Genomic DNA, 19,709 nt, shown 5'->3' with positions numbered 1-19,709 from the left:
TATCAGTAAGATATTGGCATCAAGCAGGCAGAGGGTTGACATCAATTACATTACTAACTGCCAATGATAGAGATGTTTCTTGAGTCTTAGAGACTTCCCATCTCATTAAAAACTCTCCACATTTTCACAACCTTACCTGCAGATAGCTGACATCACAATCATCAGTAACACTATTTTATCTCAGAGTCTCACAACTGCAGCATCACAAGAAGCAAAAGGTTGACAAGAAAGGTCAACACCCCAACATATATCAGCAATCACTCGACATCAAGCAGGCAGAGGGTTGACATCAATGACAATCCTGACAGCCAACAATAGAAATGTTTCTCAAGTCTTAGAGACTTCCCATCTTGTAAGGCTATTTCCAAGAAAGTTTGTGTCCTTTCCAAACAGATAAAATATAAATTACAAAATATAATAAACAAAAAAGAAAAATGAAACTCCTGTTTATGTATTTTAAAGTAATCTCACCACTTTGCGCAGAAAATCAATAAGATCTGGATATGGTACATATCTGGACCAAGTCATAGTTTGGGTTCCTGGTGGATTAGAATAGTGTCGTACCAAGCAGACCCAGGTTTGTTATGGAGCATACCAAGAGGAAAACTTGAGCCCCCAAATGCCAATTTTTTCAACTTTTACATTTTTTTCTGTTATTTGACCCTATGTTGATTGGTGAACTTAGAAAGCAATCTTAAACTCTGAAATTGACCTAAAGACACTTTGAGAAAATCGTAAATAAAAGCAATTGCATTTCATGATTCAGCTCATTCTGAAAACAAAATATTCAAACCAAACACCATATCTTGAACACATTCAATTGCTAGATTGAAAATAAATTTTGTATGCACCATTCTGTTTTTCCATTCATCCCCATAATCTTTTTGATTTTATGCCTATAGTAGTATATAGTCTAGACTATTTCATAACATGTTCATCTGAGTTTTGTTCTCTCTAAACTTTTAAATTAAACTAAATTGATGTCTCATCACAGCCTAGTCCCTTTTGTTTAGTCAGGCCTAAATGCATGGAACCTGGGTCAATGTGTTAAGGATGATGTCAGACTCTATGTTGGTTCTTTAATGGTGATGGATAAATCTGTTGGTCCCTTGTCTGTGTATAATTTTAATACTGAATACATCAGTGTTCTCAAGTAGCTCTCCTCTTATGACACTATTGGTGGCTCTTTTTAGCAAAAGATCTTCTTTTTAGCAAGTACTTTTCCAACCCGTACATAGGGGTACTAGTAGTAAATCCTAGACGAATGGAGAACATATGGAGGGAGAACTGGGATCTATAAGGCACCCTCCTCTGCTCCCTTACTCTACATCTTCTATGATTGGAATTCAGATATAATTCAAATATTGCATGACTATGAAGATGTATTCTCTTTACTCTAACCCTTGATCAGATTAGGAATAATGTTTGCATTGTTGTATATATATATATATATACATTTATGTGTTGGTATTATGTGGTGAATGCAGGATTTCAAGTTTTGCATCACATGGTCAAAAAGAGCATTTATTGTGTAAACCCGAACCTAGATGGTTGCAATTGTGATTTAGGGCAACTTCCAGAGCAAATTAGGAAGGGGACATAATAGCAATAGATTATTTTTCTTTGAAAATGGGCAAATTAGAGGACCAGTGAGATACCAAAGAATGTTGATAATCATCTGAAAAAATATTCGAAGAGCTTTGAGATCTCACTAAAAGACACGGAATTTGATTGCTTGTATCTTTATGGTTATGAGTCATGACCCTAGTAGTGAAAGTCGAGATAGTGAATTTCAATTTAAGAGAGGCATCCCACCCAAGCTTTCTGTTTTCATTTGCAGTATTCACACAAATTATCAACTTCTTGTCATGCCATTTTCGTCTCCCTAACTATCACAAAATATACTATTTTTTAATTTTTCTCCTTAATCCAGCCAATGTAGAGAAAATTGTCTTGTCTGGCCTGTAAAATGGATAAATACATTTATGTAGATATAAGTTGCTAGGATATTGTTCATCCGTTGCCTTGGATCTTGGCATTGCATATATAAGGGACTCTTTGTAATGGACACCCTAGAATTGCCCAAAAACTGAACCAACTGCTGATAGGAATTTAGTCAAATAATTTACATCCAACTCTTAATTTCTCCTTTAATGTTTAAACCCCTTTATGGCTCCGGAAATAAAATGTTTGTTTGATTTTAGGTCTTTGCATAGATTTGAAACCACATAACATGAACAAGAAGGAATTTATAATAATATGCAAACTGAAGATTGAACTACTGCTGAAATAATATTAATTTTCAATTAATAAAATTAAATACATAGCAGACTTTTCAACTCACTAATTACTCCAGCATTATAACATAATTTTCCAATAATGACTTCCCAACTTGCTGCTACAGTAATATGAATAGTGCTGCGTTACAGTAAAATCTGTCTTCAATCAGTCCAAGACCCTCATAAAATCATCCCTGCCCATTCCATTGTTTCTATAGGTGTCCAGGCGGGCCTTACCTTAAATAATCTGCCCATCCATAAAATTATAGGGGACAATGGCATAAGCATCGGATAAGAAGCGAGAATGATATAAGCAAACACCCAATCCGCCTGTAGCTGGAAATGCACTCAATTTGCTTGTTAATGAAGCTGATAACAGTGAATTCCAAAGGCCAAACCCCAAGGGAATGATGTCTAGAATATCACAAGAGAGGATAGACGTCCTCTAATGCTAAGAATGGATCTGCAACTCACACATCAATTTTCTTCTCATATTCCACCCCCGAATGAAGCCACTAACACTCCCTTTAATTTTTTTTCCAAAGGTCCATTCCACTCACATGGGCAATGTGGGATAAAAGATGTGCAATATAAAACATATTAAAATAATTACTTATGTCTCCCTTAGGCACCCCTTTTGATTTGCACATATCCCCATAAAATTTAATATTAAAGTAACATTTTAATATTTTACAACTAAATTAATTCTTACTTTAATAATACTTCAGGCATAAAAATATATTAACTATCGGACTCTGAATAGCACGAGTGATAGCTTGTCGGAAAGCTCTCGCCGCAGAGTATCAAATTCAATCACCAAAACTAGCCTCCCTCGTGTTCTGCTAACATACTAAAAATAGTAAGTATGCTTGAAACTGAGTAAATCAACTCTGTTTTGGCCCAAACTAGAGATGACTAGGCCAAAACACTCTAAGATCCCTTTAAACCCTTCGTTAGCCCTTGAGACCATGTAGAACTAGGCTAACACACACACACTTGGTTGACTGCTAAAGTGGGGACATTACACTCTTCTATCCCATAGTTGGTGATTTTGACTGTAACTATGCAAGAACTTTATAAATGTGATCTCTCTATTTCTTGACTATATGCGCCTTCAGAATTTTATTTGAAGTGAAAATTCTCTAAATGTTTTAAAGGTACTGTTGAAGGTCATCACTTGTGCTAGATTTTGCAATATCGTTGGAAGATTCAAAGTATTCACATGCTTTCTAGCATTACTTCTTCCTTCCCCATTGCCTTCCTACCAAATGACTTTACAACCTGGAATAATGTTTTTGTCTATCATCATCCAACAAACAAGATCTTATGCAAGATTATATCTTCATTAAAATCAAATACAACGTACAGTCCAGCTAAATAGGAATTGATACATTTTGGAAGTGCATGTCAAACTATGACAAAACATGAGATGGTATTTGCATACTTTTTCTGGCCACTTTGTGATCAAGAAATAATCTGTAACATTTCTATAATTTGCCATTAAAATCATAAAGGAAAAAGTGATTGTCTTCTTTATTCTTTTAGTCATGTTGCTGTTAATTCAGTCCTTGCAAACTGTAATCATATGATGATATGTGGTATGATGCTAAAGATCAAATTAATAAGGTCAATATTCAATTTACATTGTCTGCACCATTGTTGACATAACTTTCTTTTTTCTAATAAAGTTTGAATGAGTTATGGCAATGCATGCTAAGGAGCTCATTTTGCTGGCAGTGGGCATGTCAACATTGATAATTTTCTAGCTGTATTGGGCATGCCGAGAACTGCATTTTCTGAGCAGGTTGGCATCAATGCTACCTTCTGTTTTCCGTCTATCGTATATTAGCAGATAGAAATATATAGTTAATTTTGTACCTCATTTAATTTCTTGCAAATGATGTTTTAACCAACTAGGCTTGGACAGTGGACAAACTGGATCTAGTTATTGAATTTTATTTTCTTGAAATGGTTCTTAAGAAACAAATTAAGAGAGTTTTGCCTTGAAACTTATGAGAAATTATTGCATCTTGTATTTTGGCTTTCTGACTCTTTCTTGTCTTAGTTTCTTTTTCTTTGTGGAAACTATTTTGTTGCAATTTTTTAAGTCCAGCATATTTTGCCAAAAGCATCTGAGACTTCTGCATCTTGTATCAATTCACCAAATATCTAATATTAGAAAATAATCAACATTAATTATAAGTGACTTTCATTTGCACTGCTATATGTTGTATCTAGATGTTTTTATTTGTGGCATCCTATCAAACAACATGAGCAGATCCATTCTTTTGAGTCATTTCTTTCTCGAAACATATTTTATTCATACTAAATATGCAATAAGCTATTATGTGTACTTTTGCAGATATTTTGCTTCTTTGATGTAGAAACTCAACATTCAATTAATTTCAGTGAGGTATCTCTCCTTTCCATGTTAAACTGCTCAACGTTATCTCTTCTCACTTCAACTTGGCATTAATATACTTAATTAGTATTTTTGGTTAGATTATTTGAATTACATTACAATTCATTTCTAAATGAGAATTGTAGTATAACCTGTAAACCAGTTTTCCTCCTTGAGTAGCTTATATTAGAATATTTAATTGTTCTTAGTCTGCTATATTTTAGTAATTCTTAGTTGCTTTATTAATGGTCACTTTTGTAGATATTTTTAAGCTTCTTTTAATAGAAGACATAGTTGCTATTTTTAGCTTCAGTTTAAAGGTTCAGTTAATGGTTTCTAAACCGTCTCATAATTTGTTAGTTATACCATGTGTTTCTAACTTTCTATTACAAAGACACAATTTAGTTTATATGGTACCACGGTTAAATTTTTTTGGGTGAATTTTTTTATGTGGTGAAAATCATGAGCTTGGTTCAAGAAAATTGAGGGTTTTCTATTTATAAATTTTAATGGATCCGAACCTCAACCAAGTCAATTTTTGCAGCTTCAATATTGTGCATCTTTTTTTTTCGTCCCATACATGGCGCATTTTCTTAAAGTTTGAAATTCTTCAGATTTGACGAGTCCATGCATAACTTCAAAATCCACATTTTCCCCCCTTCTATGGCCATTTTTCTTTCTACTCCATGGAAAGTAAGCTCATGATTTCATCTCGGATTTTGATGTTTTTTTTGTGCAGGACTTGCGTTTCATCCATCTGCTACTACAACTTTCAATTTTGACATGATTTTTTTGAATTTCTCAAGCCGTAGCCTGCGTGATTTTGCGGTGCCTAGGGATTTTTGTGGAAGAGTTTTGTGTGCCATTTTTTCATCACAACAGCAAAGTCTTTTGATGGCCCTATGATTTTTTGGTTTTTATTTGTGATATTAGCTTCAAAATTCTTGAGTTTTTTGGACAGTTCAAAGTACTAAGGTTTCATTGCTAATATTTTTGTGACCTAGGGTTTGGAGAAGTATTTCTAGGTTTTCAATGTGTTTAGTTATTTTCATCATTTGTTTGCCTCTTATGTTAACCTTGTGTTTTGTGCTTTGCAAGGTGTTAGAGATGGCTTAACATTATGTTGGAAGGTAGTTGGAGGTTCAATGCCCACGACTATAATAGATGGAAGTTGTGCAAGATACAATATTTGAATATCGATGCCTTCATTTGATTATTTTGGTCACGAAAACTTGTCTACAACAGCCATGGCCCAGAATGGATCATGACACATTTGATGAGCGCAACTAAGATGTTGTGATGTTTATCAAACTTTTTGTTACTGACGATCAACTCCTTCAAGTGTCATCTAGAAAAACAACTAAAGAGATTTGGGAAGTCTTGAAGGATCTTAATGAAATCCCTGACAAGAGTCTAGCTTTCTTTTTGAGAAATATGTTATTTCTATCATGATGGATGAGAAGATGTCTCTCTAGGCACATTTTATGAAGATCGAGGATGTCCATAACTAGTTGGAAGCTATTAGCCGCAAATTGGAGGAAGAAGATATGGTAGTGATCACATTGTAGAGCCTACCCTAATCCTACAAGCATTTCATTGTGAAGCTCAATATCACGTCTACTAATGTTGATCAAACGTTTTATGATTTGTGCAACAAACTTTTGCAGCGGAATAGATGGAAGCAATAGTTTGGAAATGGTCATACTTCATCCTTTACTAATTAACAGGTGACCATTTCATTAGAAAGGACAAGGTCAACCTTAGTGTAATGACCCTTACCAACAGGCTACTAAAAAAAAACCCTAAATTTAATACATTGCTGAATAAAAGAAATTGTTCTACTTAAATAACTGATGTAAAATAGTGCCAATGTATTCATTCAATGATAACCAAGTGTTTTTACATATGATATGCAATTTTCAGCACCGAAACATTACAACATGGCACATTATAGACAAACCCTAACTGGCTGAATTGAATTGAGAACTTGTTACAACTACAAACTGAAATGAAGAACCTGGATTAATCAAATGCTAGAGACTGAATGCTGAAGATGATATGATGAAAATGCAACTCCAATTGAAACTCCAAACCAGCAATTAAGCACAAGTGAAAGAATTGAAATATCCTTTCCATAGCGGCAATAATTCAAGTGATCTTCCACACCCTCAAAATTGCATACCAATTGAGAGTTTTCGTTCTCAATAGGCAATTGTGACTATTTGTAGAAACCCTAGGCTCCACAACGCACATCAACAAATATCAATAATAAATCTCAATGATAGGCAATGAGCCCTCAATGCCTATTTATTCTTTTTTCCTCGATAGGTCAGCCTCCTTTTTAATTTTTTCTCTGCTTCTTCCAGCAACCTCTAGAACATTATTTTATTTAATGACTTTATAAAATATATCACTTTATTAAATTAATTAAATATAAAGTTACCTTGTAATATATTTTTTAATTGATAACTTTATAAATAATTAACTCCTCCAAAACGGGGACATTATAGGTTCGCCCCTCCTAAAATTGCTTGGCCTCAAGCAATCTTAATGCTGGATGCTGCAAAATCACGTCTCCCTCCCAAGTAGCATCTTCAAAAGGTAAATCTTTCCACTTAACCAGATATTCTTTGATTACTCTCCTGCGAAGCTGCGCCAAGCAATCTTAATGTTGGATGCTGCAAAATCATGTCTCCCTCCCAAGTAGCATCTTCAACAGGTAAATCTTTCCACTTAACCAGATATTCTTTGATTACTCTCCTGCGAAGCTGCTTCTCTCTACTGTCCAGAATGGATTTTGGCACTAAGATCAATTTCCCCTCATCATCCAAGGGAGGTAATACTGCAGAAGGCATCACATTCTGACCCAACGCCTTTTTCAGGCGTGATACATGAAACACATTGTGCACTCTACTGTCTGCGGGAAGCTCCAACTCATAAGCCACCTCAGCAATTCACCTGATAATCCTGAATGGTCCATAATAGCGTGGCTTGAGTTTCTCTGCACCACTCTTCTTGAGAGTGGATTGCTTATATGGCTGCAACATGAGGTAAACCATATCATTTACTTCAAAACTACACGCAATCCTCTTCTTGTTTGCATATTGCTTTTGCTGGTTTTGAGCTCTAGCAATGTTGTCTCTAAGAGTAGCAACTATAGCCTTTCCTGTAATAGTTCACTTGCACAGGGTACTCGACTGTCTCCCAACAACAAATCTAAGAAACGAGGTGCCTCATAACCGTAAAGTGCCATGATGGGTGTCATTTGTATAGTCATATGGTATGTAGTATTGTAACAATACTCACAGAGATATATCCATCTGACCCAAGCTCGTTGTTGATTTGCCACATAATTCCTTAAATACCCTTCCACCCATTTGTTTACAATCTTTGTTTGACCATCGGTTTGTGGGTGATAATTGGTGCTAGGTGTAAGCTCAGTGCCACACAACCGAAATACCTCTTGCCAAAAGTGACTCATGAAGTGGCTGTCCTTGTCACTCACAATGCTTCGAGGCAAACCATGTAATCTGAAAACCTCCCTGAAGAAGACCTCTGCCACCTAAGTTGCTGAGTATGTAGTAGCGATAGGGAAGAAGTGAACATATTTTATCAGCCTATCCACCACCACATAGATACTATCGTGCCCCTGGGCCTTGGGCAAGCCCGTGATAAAATCCATAGAGATGCACTCCCACTTCCTGTCAGGAATAGGAAGTGGCTGTAGGAGCCCTGCTGGATAAGTGTGCTCTTGTTCTGCTGGTAGACATGACATTCACGCACATACTGCAAAACATCAGCCTTAAGTCCCTTCCAAGTGAACCACTCCTGTACTAACCTGTAAGTCTTGAAATACCCAGGATGGCCTGTTGTAGGTGAATTATGGAATGCTCTCAAAATCAACTGCTTCACTTTCGATCCTAGGACTAAGTAAATCCTGTTCTTGTAAATGATCAAATCATCTATGAGAGTGTACCGGGTGTCGATCGTTGTTCCCTCCACTATATCAGAGGCCCATGTGTCTGTGGCATATTCTGCTACAATCAAGTGTCGCCAATCCTCTGATATCTGAATCATAGAAGTGAGGTGTGGCCTATGGGATAATGCATTTGCAACAATATTCTGTGTCCCCTTAACATATGTGATATCAAAATCATATATCAGTCAGGTCCCACTGTCCCAAAAAGTGCCTCAAACTATTATGATTAGTTTTAATACAAAATTTGTTTCCCACAAGATACTGTCTGAATTTGGCCAAAGCATGCATGATGGCCAACATCTCCTTATCATATATGCTGAATGATCTCTCGGGCCCTTTGATTTTCCTACTCTCATAAGCTATAGGATGCTTGTCCTGCATGAGTACAACGCCAATTCCCTCTCCAGAAGCATCACATTGAAGCTCAAATGGCTTTGTGAAATCAGGCAATGCTAGTATTGGGTATTTAGTCATTATTTCCTTGAACCGCATAAAACAGTCTCGTGCCTCCTGAGTCCACACAAATGCCCCTTTCTTTAGCAAATCTGTCATGGGTGTTGCATGTCGTGAGTAGCCACTGACAAACTTGCGATAGAATCCACATAGACCAAGGAACCCCCTTAACTGTGTAAGGTTCTCTGGTGGTGGCCAATCAACAATAGCGCGGATCTTTTCAGGATCCATTCACACTCCTTCTGCACTAATGATGTGTCCAAGATACAACAGTTCTGTCATCCCTAATCACATTTGGACTCCTTGGCATACAAGGACTCCCTCTGTAAAATGCTCAATACCGTATCCAAGTGCTCTAAATGTTCCTGCCATGTCCTGCTATAGATCAAAATATCATCAAAGAACACCAGCACAAATTTCCTCAACTGATGGTGCAAGACCTTGTTCATAGTGGACTAAAAAGTGGCAGGTGCATTAGTCAAACCAAAAGGCATGACTACAAACTCGAAGTGCCCACAATGACATCTGAAAGCAGTTTTCTCAATATCTTGCTCGCAAACTCTAATTTGGTGATAGCCTGATCTCAAATCAATTTTTGTGAAATAACAAGCCCCATGCAATTCGTCTATTAACTGATTGATGCGTGGGATGGGATACTTGTTCTTTATAGTTCTCTTATTCAACACCCTGTAATCAATACACATCCGTAGGGTACCATCCTTCTTTTTTACCAAAACAACAGAAGACGCAAAAGGTGACTTACTTGGTTTGATGTGTCCCATTGCTAGCAACTCGTTGATGGTCCTCTTGATCTCATCTTTGAGTCGTTTTGGGTGTTTGTATGGTGTGATCATGATAGGCTTAGCGCCTTCTTCCAACTCGATAATGTGCTCAATGCCTCTGTCTAGTGGCCTACCTAGTGGAATCTCACTGAATACCTTCTCATACTTGATTCTCAATTTTTGAATATCTGGATGATATTTAGTCTTATGTTGCTCCTCCTAGGTAGGCATCAAGGCACATATTGCCGCCCACTCTATATTGTTATGCCCGACTAATCTCTCCAACCGCCTAAATGAGATAGTCTTGACATCACCATTACGGATAGCCTTTAGCACATGAGTCTTGCCATCCACCTCGAATCGTATCTCCATATCCTCCAATCTTAGGGTAACCTCCTTCAAAGAATGCAGCCACTACATCCCAAGTACTATGTCCATGTCACCCATGTTGACCACATGATAGTCCGCCTTGAACTCATAGTCCTTCAGGCGCAAAGGTAGATCTCGCACCATCCTATCACAGCAAAGAGTATATCCGTCAACTACCTTGACTCTCAATCCTTCGAACTCCTCAGTAATGAGTCCACGCCTCTCCACAAATCGTGCATCAATGAAATTATGTGTGTCACCTGTATCCAATAGAGTAATAACCTTCTATCCTGCCAAGACTCCTCGGAGTCTGAAAGATCCCTCTCTTTGAATACTAGACAGATGTGCCTCCTGTAATAATAGCTCTGGAGCCTCTTTTTTCTCAGCACTCTCTACCTCTTGTTCACCCTCTACCTCATTAGGATCCTCATCATGGTGCTCTGAGCTGTCTGAATCCGAACCCTTGTAATAAGCCCACATCGCTCGGTTAGCCTTCCCCTTAGGCCTCATAGGACAGTCATGACCAAACTCATAGGGACCTTTGCAAAAGAAGCCTAGCTTCTTCCTGCGTAGGTCATTAAGCATTTCCTTATCCAAAGGTGTAGCTGACTTGCCTTTTGAGTCACTAACCTTCTCTTTACCCTTGTTGAATTCCCCTTTGTTATCTCTAAATGATGAAGAACCCTTTGAACTAAACCGGTTTGTTGGAGCTGCAAGTTCCATATTGCGGGCTTTCTTCATGGCTTCCTGTAATGTAGGAGGATCAAAGGCCCTTACCCACCCCTTGAGTGGTTCAGTTAATCTCTCTGTGAATAAAATGACTAGCCTCCATTCTGAAATGTCAGGCACCATCACTGCAAGCTTTTGGAAGTCATTGATAAATTGTTCTAAGCCTCCTGACTGTCTCAATTGGGCTAACTGCCGGAAATAAACTTCAAGATTTTTTTAATCAAACCTTTCTATCATTCTATCCACAAACTCCTGATAAGTGGTTATCTGATTGTGTTGCAATGTTATCATGCCATGTGTCCACCAATCATGTGCTGCCCCATCTAAGTGTAAAGTGGCATACTTGAGTGCTCCAAATTCTGTCATAGTCTTCAGAGATAGGAAAGTATCCACCTTATGAATCCAAGCATGAGTAGTCATTTTTCCACTGCCATCAAATGTGGGTAATACTAACTTGTTGGTGACCTGTTGCAACTCACTGTGTTTATCTGCCTACTTCTGCCTGGCATCTCTGTAGTTCAGGTACTTGTCAAATGTCCATCCATCCTATACATGTGCTGGTAATGAATCCCATTCATTCCTCGCTTGTCGGAGTTCATCTACAATATCTGTTACCATAGCATCAAGTGTGAGTGCTGAAGTTTCTTCCTTGAATGTAGGACGTGTGGGTCTGTCAGCTATTCCAGACCGTGTCCTATGATGTGATCCTGCTATGCTCCTGTCATCCTGGTCATTATTATGATTATTTCTCCTATTTTCCCCAATCAAATGTTGCATCATAACCATCATTGCCTGTGTACTTGCCTCTATTGACTGTAGAAGCCTCTCCTGATGCTGTAAAGTCTCATCATCTCGCATAATTTTGGGTGGGCTTTGAGAATGTCTCTCAGCCATATTCTCAGTTATGCTGGTTCCCTGGATAAATAGAGCCCTTTTGGTTTTTTTACTTTTGTAAACTAAATTGGCTGCATAAACCCTATCAGGCTGGCAGGAAACTACTCTGATACCACTGTAATGACCCTTACCAACAGGCCACCAAAAAAAACCCTAAATTTAATACACTGCTAAAAGTATATTGCTGAATAAAAGAAATTGTTTTACTTAAATAATTGATGTAAAATAGTGCCAATGTATTCATTCAATGATAACCATGTGTTTTTACATATGATATGCAATTTTCAGCACCGAAACATTACAACATGGCAGATTACAGACAAACCCTAACTGGCTGAATTGAACTGAGAACTTGTTACAACTACAAACTGAAATGAAGAACTTGGATTAATCAAATGCTGGAGACTGAATGCTGAAGATGATATGATGAAAGTGCAACTCCAACTGAAACTCCAAACCAGCAATTAAGCACAAGTGAAAGAACTAAAATATCCTTCCCATAGCTGCAATAATTTAGATGATCTTCCACACCCTCAAAATTGCGTACCAATTGAGAGTTTTCGTTCTCAATGGCCAATTGTGACTACTTGCAGAAACCTTAGGCTCCACAACGCATATCAGCAAATATCAATAATAAATCTCGATGATAGGCAATGAGCCCTCAATGCCTATTTATTCTTTTTTTCTCGATAGGTCGGCCTCCTTTTTAATTTTTTCTTTGCTTCTTCCAGCAACCTCTAGAACATTATTTAATTTAATGACTTTATAAAATATATCACTTTATTAAATTAATTAAATATAAAGTTACCTTGTAATATATTTTTAAATTGATAACTTTATAAATAATTAACTCCTCCAAAATGGGGGCATTACACATAGGATTCAAAGAAGGAAAGTATCCAATGCAACTACTATCACAAGTTTGACCATATGAAGAAAGATTGCAAGAAATGGTTGGAGTCCAAGCAATCTAAACATGGAGGGTTTCAACAAAGGCCAATTTCGCTAAGCATTCTAATCAGAAGGGTTTTTTCTCATATGCATTCCTAGCCATACACCTATCTAATCATGGGAAATCATTTGCTTGGTACATTGACTTGGGGTCGCTCGACATTTCACACATTGTCAAGATTGGTTCACAAAGTTCATATCTTTGACCATTTCAATAATCTTTGGAGGCGAAGAGTATAATGTTATCAAAAAGGGCAATGTTTATATTTCATCTAGAGGAAGAGATTTGATATTTCTCAATATATACTCCTTTGTATAGAGTGTTGGTTATCAAATTCATTGATTAGAAACCTACGAGCCTTGCCCGCTCAATGCTAGGATATCTAATCGATTTTGGCCAACTTGATAGGATTAGTCAAATTGACTTAAATCCTCCGCGCTTTTGGCTCCGCTAAACCAAGGCCTGTACACCTGATCCTGGACAGCAAAACTTGGATCCAAGATGATTTACAACGGATAGATTATAACACAAAGATTAATTCCTCGAGTGGCAAGATGTTGACTAATGAGTATTACTCTTCGAATTTTGATTACTTTAATAGAATTGTGAGTTGCTGAAAGGAAAATTTTAAAACAAATAAGATCAAACTCTTAAAGGAAAGAGGCTGAATTATTGCCAACATATGAATTGAAAATTATGAGCAAATTAGTGATCAGTGCCAGATTTTAATTGGGTAATAGAGTCAAATATATACTTTTCACATACAACTTTATGGTACTGGTTATATTATATTTGTAAATGGTTCAGTTATTATGATGCCTCAAATTGTTATGTTTTTCACGTATTTAGATCAGTCTATGATGTTTTAACCCTTATGTGGACAAAATAGATACAAATAAAGAAAATAATAATATCTTACAATATTTGTATTTATCAGATCTAAATAGTAACGAGCAATTTGATCTACCTATCGTAATAATGAATTATAAACAAATAAAGAGTAAAATGATCACAAAGGACGAATCACATATATTTTAACTCTAAAACAAACAAAGATCTTACAAATTATATTGTAGGAGAGTTGGTACTGAAGACACTATGATTATCGATGCTCTATTCAACACCACTTTGATCCCATACAATGTCAAAATTTATGCGCAAAAAATCTGAATTTCCACCTACTTAGTTCAAACTTTAGACTCTTCCTTTGAAGAAGTTTAACAATATCTATACTTTTTTATATGCAGAACTTCTTTTGTCGAAGCAATCCGAATGGTAGATTGTTCGATTTGCCATTACATATATTTATAAACAATGAAAAGGTGCGTGAGTGAACAGACATGCCCACTCAGCACCTAATCATATAATCTTAGAAGATAACCAATTTTACTCCTCTAATAAACTAAGGAGAAATCTCAACCGCTTCAGGATTAAATAATATTAATAGGCAATCGAATTTATAGAAGAAGATAGCAGATCCTTCCATATTAAGACGGATATAATGATGGTGTGTCTCCCTTTTTTGAAATCATATTGATTTGAAAACTGTCGTGAAACTCCATGTTCCACACTCGTGTAATCCCTCTCCTTCATCACACAACACACAGACCTGCAATTGAAACAAAACAACGTTAGACATGTATGACATTAATCAAAACTCCTCAATCATCGATGAAGACCTCCATGTTCCACAGCTTTATCCTTTTAATTGCTAACAGCGTCTTCGTAATTATAACCTTGGAGAAGATGAATATTTCATAATTTATCCCATCGTGAATCCTAGATCCATTACTTTGCCTGCAAATAATAATAAAAAGACTTCATGCTATACAAAGTTTTAATCGCTTTTTCAGTGCACAAATCATCTCTTCCTTCAGCATGACTTTCTGAGGCGTCTCTTACTTTACTTCAACCGAGCGTACCCGGGTATATGCAGTCGAATCCGTATATTGCACTTTCGGATGCATAAAGTATTGTTTTGTTGCTTTCAAATCATTCTCGCAGGCACACGGTTGGTGATTCGAACACATCCTTCTTTGCTCTCCATTACGTTTGAAGGCCGAGTTTTACTTTAATGATCTCAATGTTTTTGCTGTAATACTCACAAATATTGCTTCTAATGTCATCCCAGTATTGATGTGTAAGGAGAAATGATTTATTTTTTACAGAATTAATGAAGTGCTTTCATATTGCCATTCTATCTTGATGTATTCTCCTTCAGTCTCACAATTGTCATCCTTTTAATATCTGATGCTACTCCCATGCTCGATATATACACTCGATACATATGTCTACTGTAGACGTAAGGCTTCCTTCATATATTTTGGTGTTTGTCGATATACATTTGAAAATGACCGACACGTTTGGCAAAGCTGTAACTCATCTTCTTGGTAATTCTACCCCTTCACGATGATCATTTATACAAAACTGTGCACACAAGTCTGGAGAAACTTGCTTGCAAGGCATTAACAACTTTACTACATGGTACAAGAAGTAATAATCCTGCATATGTGAAGTATATACTCCTCCTTCATGATCATGTGTTGAACAAGTGCTTGCTCTTCCAGAATGCTGAACAACGTATGTAAGCCTCTGCTAATCTTCTGAAACCCAATTAATTAATGAGTAACCTCCTTGTATACTCTTGTTCTGTCCAAAAATAATATCAACTGTGGGATTGTAACAATCCTAGTTTGAGCAATTTAACTAAGGAATAAAAGGAACATACGCTATACTTAGTAATGACAAAATTTATGAAAGCAATATATAAGATGCAGATATCAGCAAATGCATTTCAAATGGACGTCCAAAATTTTGGGCTCCACCATAGAGCTCAATCTGATATCATTCAATCAGATTATGCATCGTTCTCCACAACCCGATGTCATCTTCAGTTTGCACAAGTGTAATATTGTTGACATTGAGTCTTGTGCTATAATTGCTGATGATTTCAACAGAAATATGTGACTGTGTTTTCTTAAGCATAAATCATATGCGATCGTTTTAGAAGATTAAGGCCTTAGTAAAAAAAGAGTCTAGTTGTTAGATAGTCACTCTACGATTTGACAGTGGTGGGAAATTTTGTTCTTCTGATTTCTCCAAAATATATGCATCACATGTCATTAAGCATCTCTTACCTGTTAAGTTTGTAACCAGATAATCTACAGGTCTGAATGTGTAGACCACACTTAATCTTCTCCATCTAAATATCATATGAATAGCATTTAATATATTCCTGTAAACCTCTTGTGATAGGCAGCGACTTCTAAAGAGTGATTAATATTTTGTGCTAACTTAACAATTATGTTAGTGGCTGATTAAGTGTTAACCATTCTTGTAAATCTCCGAATTCTGGGAGAGATTATATGTGCCAACTTGGGAAGGGACATGTCCCTTTGAGGGACATGCCCTTTAGTCATGATTTTTAGGAGGGTATTGTTGTAGTTTTGAGGACACAAATACATTCAAGTTTGCTCCCTCAAGCAACAATATCCAATTGATTTATTGCAGAGATAAATTACTTTCAGGTCCGACTAAAGTTTGACAATTACTTCATACATTAGAATTCTAAGAAGTTTATTTTCAGCAATAAAGGATAGATTACAAGTTTGATCAAAGGCACAAAATTTGTAGAAACTTTACATGGTATCAGAGCTCTGGTAGTCGAACCTAGGCTCTGCAAAATTCAGTAATCAGACTTTATCTAGCAACTATCTCCTATTTACAATGGCATACACAATCAGACTCAAGGACAAGTTTGATGGAAAAAAACACTTTGATGCCTGGAAATTCAGAATCATGATGATTCTTGAATAGAATGATGTAAAACAATTTATTGGTAAAGCATTCAAACAACTGCCAGTTGAACCTCATAAATCCATCAAGAGCAAAGGAAATAGGAAAGCAATTCAAATCATATTAGATGGAGTAAAAAATGATATCATACCCATGCTTACAAAACATCAAACTGCATTTGATATGATGAATACATTACGAAATGCATATGAGGTCAACAATGCAACTAGGTTTCTCGTGTTGAAAAGACAAGTAAATCACATTCAGATAAAGAAAGGAGAATCAATGAATTCTTACTTCCTGAGGGTTGCTGGCATTAGAGATGAACTGTCAAGTATAGGAACCATTATTAGTGACATAGAATTAACACTAATGGCTATAGATGGATTACCAGATTCATGGGAGACTTTTGCATAAGGAATAAGTGCCAAAGATAATCTTCCTGACTTCAACAGACTTAAGAACGATTGTCTTCAAGAAGAATCCAGAAAATTAAAGAAATGAGGGAAATTGAAAACAAAAAATGAAGAACTTCATGTTCTTTATACAAACTCCTATAAGGGCAAGAAGAAGTAGTTCAAGAAGAAAAAGGGAAATCAAAAGAATGGAAAACCCAAGAAAGATTTATCCAAAATAAAGTGTTTCAAATGTGAAAAGTTTGGACACTACAAATCTAATTGTCCTAAGAATTCTAAACAACAAGCAAACTATACAAATGTTACTAGGGAAGAAGATACCTATGGTTCTGAGAATCGTGTATTTTACTCATCACTATCAAATGAAATTTCAAGTAAAGCATGGGTAATTGATAGTGGATCTTCTAGACATATAACAGGATACAAAGAAGCACTAGACTCTATTTTAGAAAAAAAGTCAATGGCGAAGTTACCATTGGGGATAATTCAGCACATCTTATCGAAGGAATTTGAAATTGTACCGTGAAACTAAAATCTGGGAATTCTCTTCTTCTCAAAAGTGTACTTTACGTACTAGGAATTAAAAGAAATCTAATTTCAATTACAACACTTGCAGATGATGGGCATAATGTTGCATTTGTGGACAACAAAGCAATTACTTGGGCAAAGAACTCCTCAATCAAGAAAGCAAAGTTGATTGGTCAGAGAAAAGGATATTTGTATGAATTGAATTCAGAATCTAGTCAACCTATTCAAGCCTTAATTTATGAAGCTGAAGACATAAATAAAATTTGGCACAGAAGATTAGGGCATCTAAACTTCAAAAACTTATCAACTAAGGAGAAGATGGTTACTAGTTTACCTAAACTCAATAAAGACCACTCAAGCATATGCAAAGGGTGCGCACTGGGTAAGAACACCAAAAGTCCATTTCATGATAGCACTAGAAAAACAAATAATGTTTTAGAATTAATTCATTCAGATTTATGTGGACCTATGTCTGTTCCTTCTCTTGGAGGATTCTCGTACTATATTTTGTTCATAGGTGACTTCTCTAGGAAAACATGGATTTACTTCTTAAAATGCAAAGAATCAGAAGAAATCCTAAAGAGATTTAAAGAATTCAAAACATTAACTGAGAACTTATCAGGACATAAAATTAAAACACTTAGAACTAATAATGGAGGGGAATACACCTCTGATTTGTTTAAAAAGTTTTGTAAAGAATCAGGAATTAAGAGGGAGTACACCACAAAATGGGGTAGCAAAAAGAAAGAATAAAACAATTATAGAAGCTGCTACAGCTATGATATTTGATCAAAATCTAGAATATTATCTTTGGGCAAAAGCCTCTTGTATTGTCGTCTATATTCAAAACAGAAGCCTGCATTCTTATCTTAGAGATAAAACTCCTAAAGAAGTATTTACTAAGGTCAAACCTAATATAAGCCATCTCAGGATTTTTGGGTGTCATGTATATATCCATGTTCCAAAAGAAAAGAGAACTAAACTAGAACCCTTTGGGAAGAAAGGTATTTTTGTAGGGTATAGTGAAACATCTAAGGCATATAGAATTTTCATACCTAGACAGAAAAGTATTGAACTTAGTAGGGATGTAATTTTTGAAGAAAGTCTAGCATTCAAAAAAGCAGTAAGTTCTGAAGAACCTTCTCCTTTGCTTAGTTTTGAAAGAAATAGTGAGTTTGAGTCTCAGAGGGAGAACTTAGAAGAAATTGAAGATGACATTCAAAAATCTAAATCTTGAAGAAACTCAAATTTCAAAGAAAAGACCACTTTGGGCCATTAAAACAATAGAGGAAGCACAAGACTTTGTTGCACCTTCTGGAACAGTCAGAGAAAGCGAAAGACCTAAAAGATTTTCTAGTTATAAAGCAAACATGAGTGATTTATCGAAAACAGAACCAACCAATCCTTCTGATGCTATTAAACATATAGCTTGGAAAGAAGCAATGACTAAAAAATACCAATCAATTATGAAGAATGATGTTTAGGAAATTGTTCCAAGACCTAAAGGAAAATCTGTTGTTTCTTACAAGTGGATATTTAAAATAAAGCATGTTGCTGACGGTAGCATTGAAAAGTATAAAGCTAGATTTGTAGCTAGAGGATTTTCTCAGAAAGAAGGGATTGATTATGAAGAAACCTTTGCTCCTATTGCCAGATATACCTCTAAGAGCAATCCTAGCAGTCGTAGCATCAAAGGGATGGAAAGTACATTAGATGGATGTAAAAGCAACATTCCTGCATGGAAAGATTGCAAAAGAAGTATATTTGGATCAACTTAAAGGATTTGAAACTCATGATCCTAACGTTTTTGTTTGCAGGCTCAAGAAAGCTCTCTATGGGCTTAAGCAGGCTTTTAGGGCTTGGTATGAAAGGATTGATAAGTATCTCATCGGCTTAGGATTCTCCAAGAATGAAGCCGATCCAAATTTATATTACAAAAGAGATTAAAATGATATGATAATTCTGATACTATATGTTGATGACTTATTAATAACAAGTGATCATCATCTTATAGATCAATGCAAGAAAGATCTAACTAGAGAATTTGAGATGAAAGACTTGGGACTCTTTCATTACTTCCTAGGACTTGAAGTACAGCAGAATTCTGACAATATCATACTCAATCAAGGGAA

The 19,709-nt window shown here is 36.1% G+C and overlaps 1 protein-coding gene across 1 annotated transcript in view; it reads left to right on the top strand.

Annotated features, from left to right (window-relative positions):
* LOC149537701 (lysophospholipid acyltransferase LPEAT2-like) overlaps positions 1-19,709 on the top strand; it is a 136,358-nt gene that overhangs the window by 99,163 nt on the left and 17,486 nt on the right. Inside the window, exons 10-11 of the mRNA XM_089799076.1 lie at positions 4,017-4,083; positions 4,642-4,692. Of these exons, the coding sequence (XP_089655202.1) occupies positions 4,017-4,083; positions 4,642-4,692 (118 nt within the window). The remainder of the gene's footprint in view (positions 1-4,016; positions 4,084-4,641; positions 4,693-19,709) is intronic.

This window comes from Cupressus sempervirens, chromosome 9 (assembly GCF_028749045.1).
Source record: "Cupressus sempervirens isolate cs-2001-9-10 chromosome 9, ASM2874904v1, whole genome shotgun sequence".
NCBI classification, from domain to species: domain Eukaryota; kingdom Viridiplantae; phylum Streptophyta; class Pinopsida; order Cupressales; family Cupressaceae; genus Cupressus; species Cupressus sempervirens.
The sequence above is the reverse complement of the archived record's forward strand: the minus strand, read 5'-3'. Positions and strand labels throughout refer to the sequence as shown.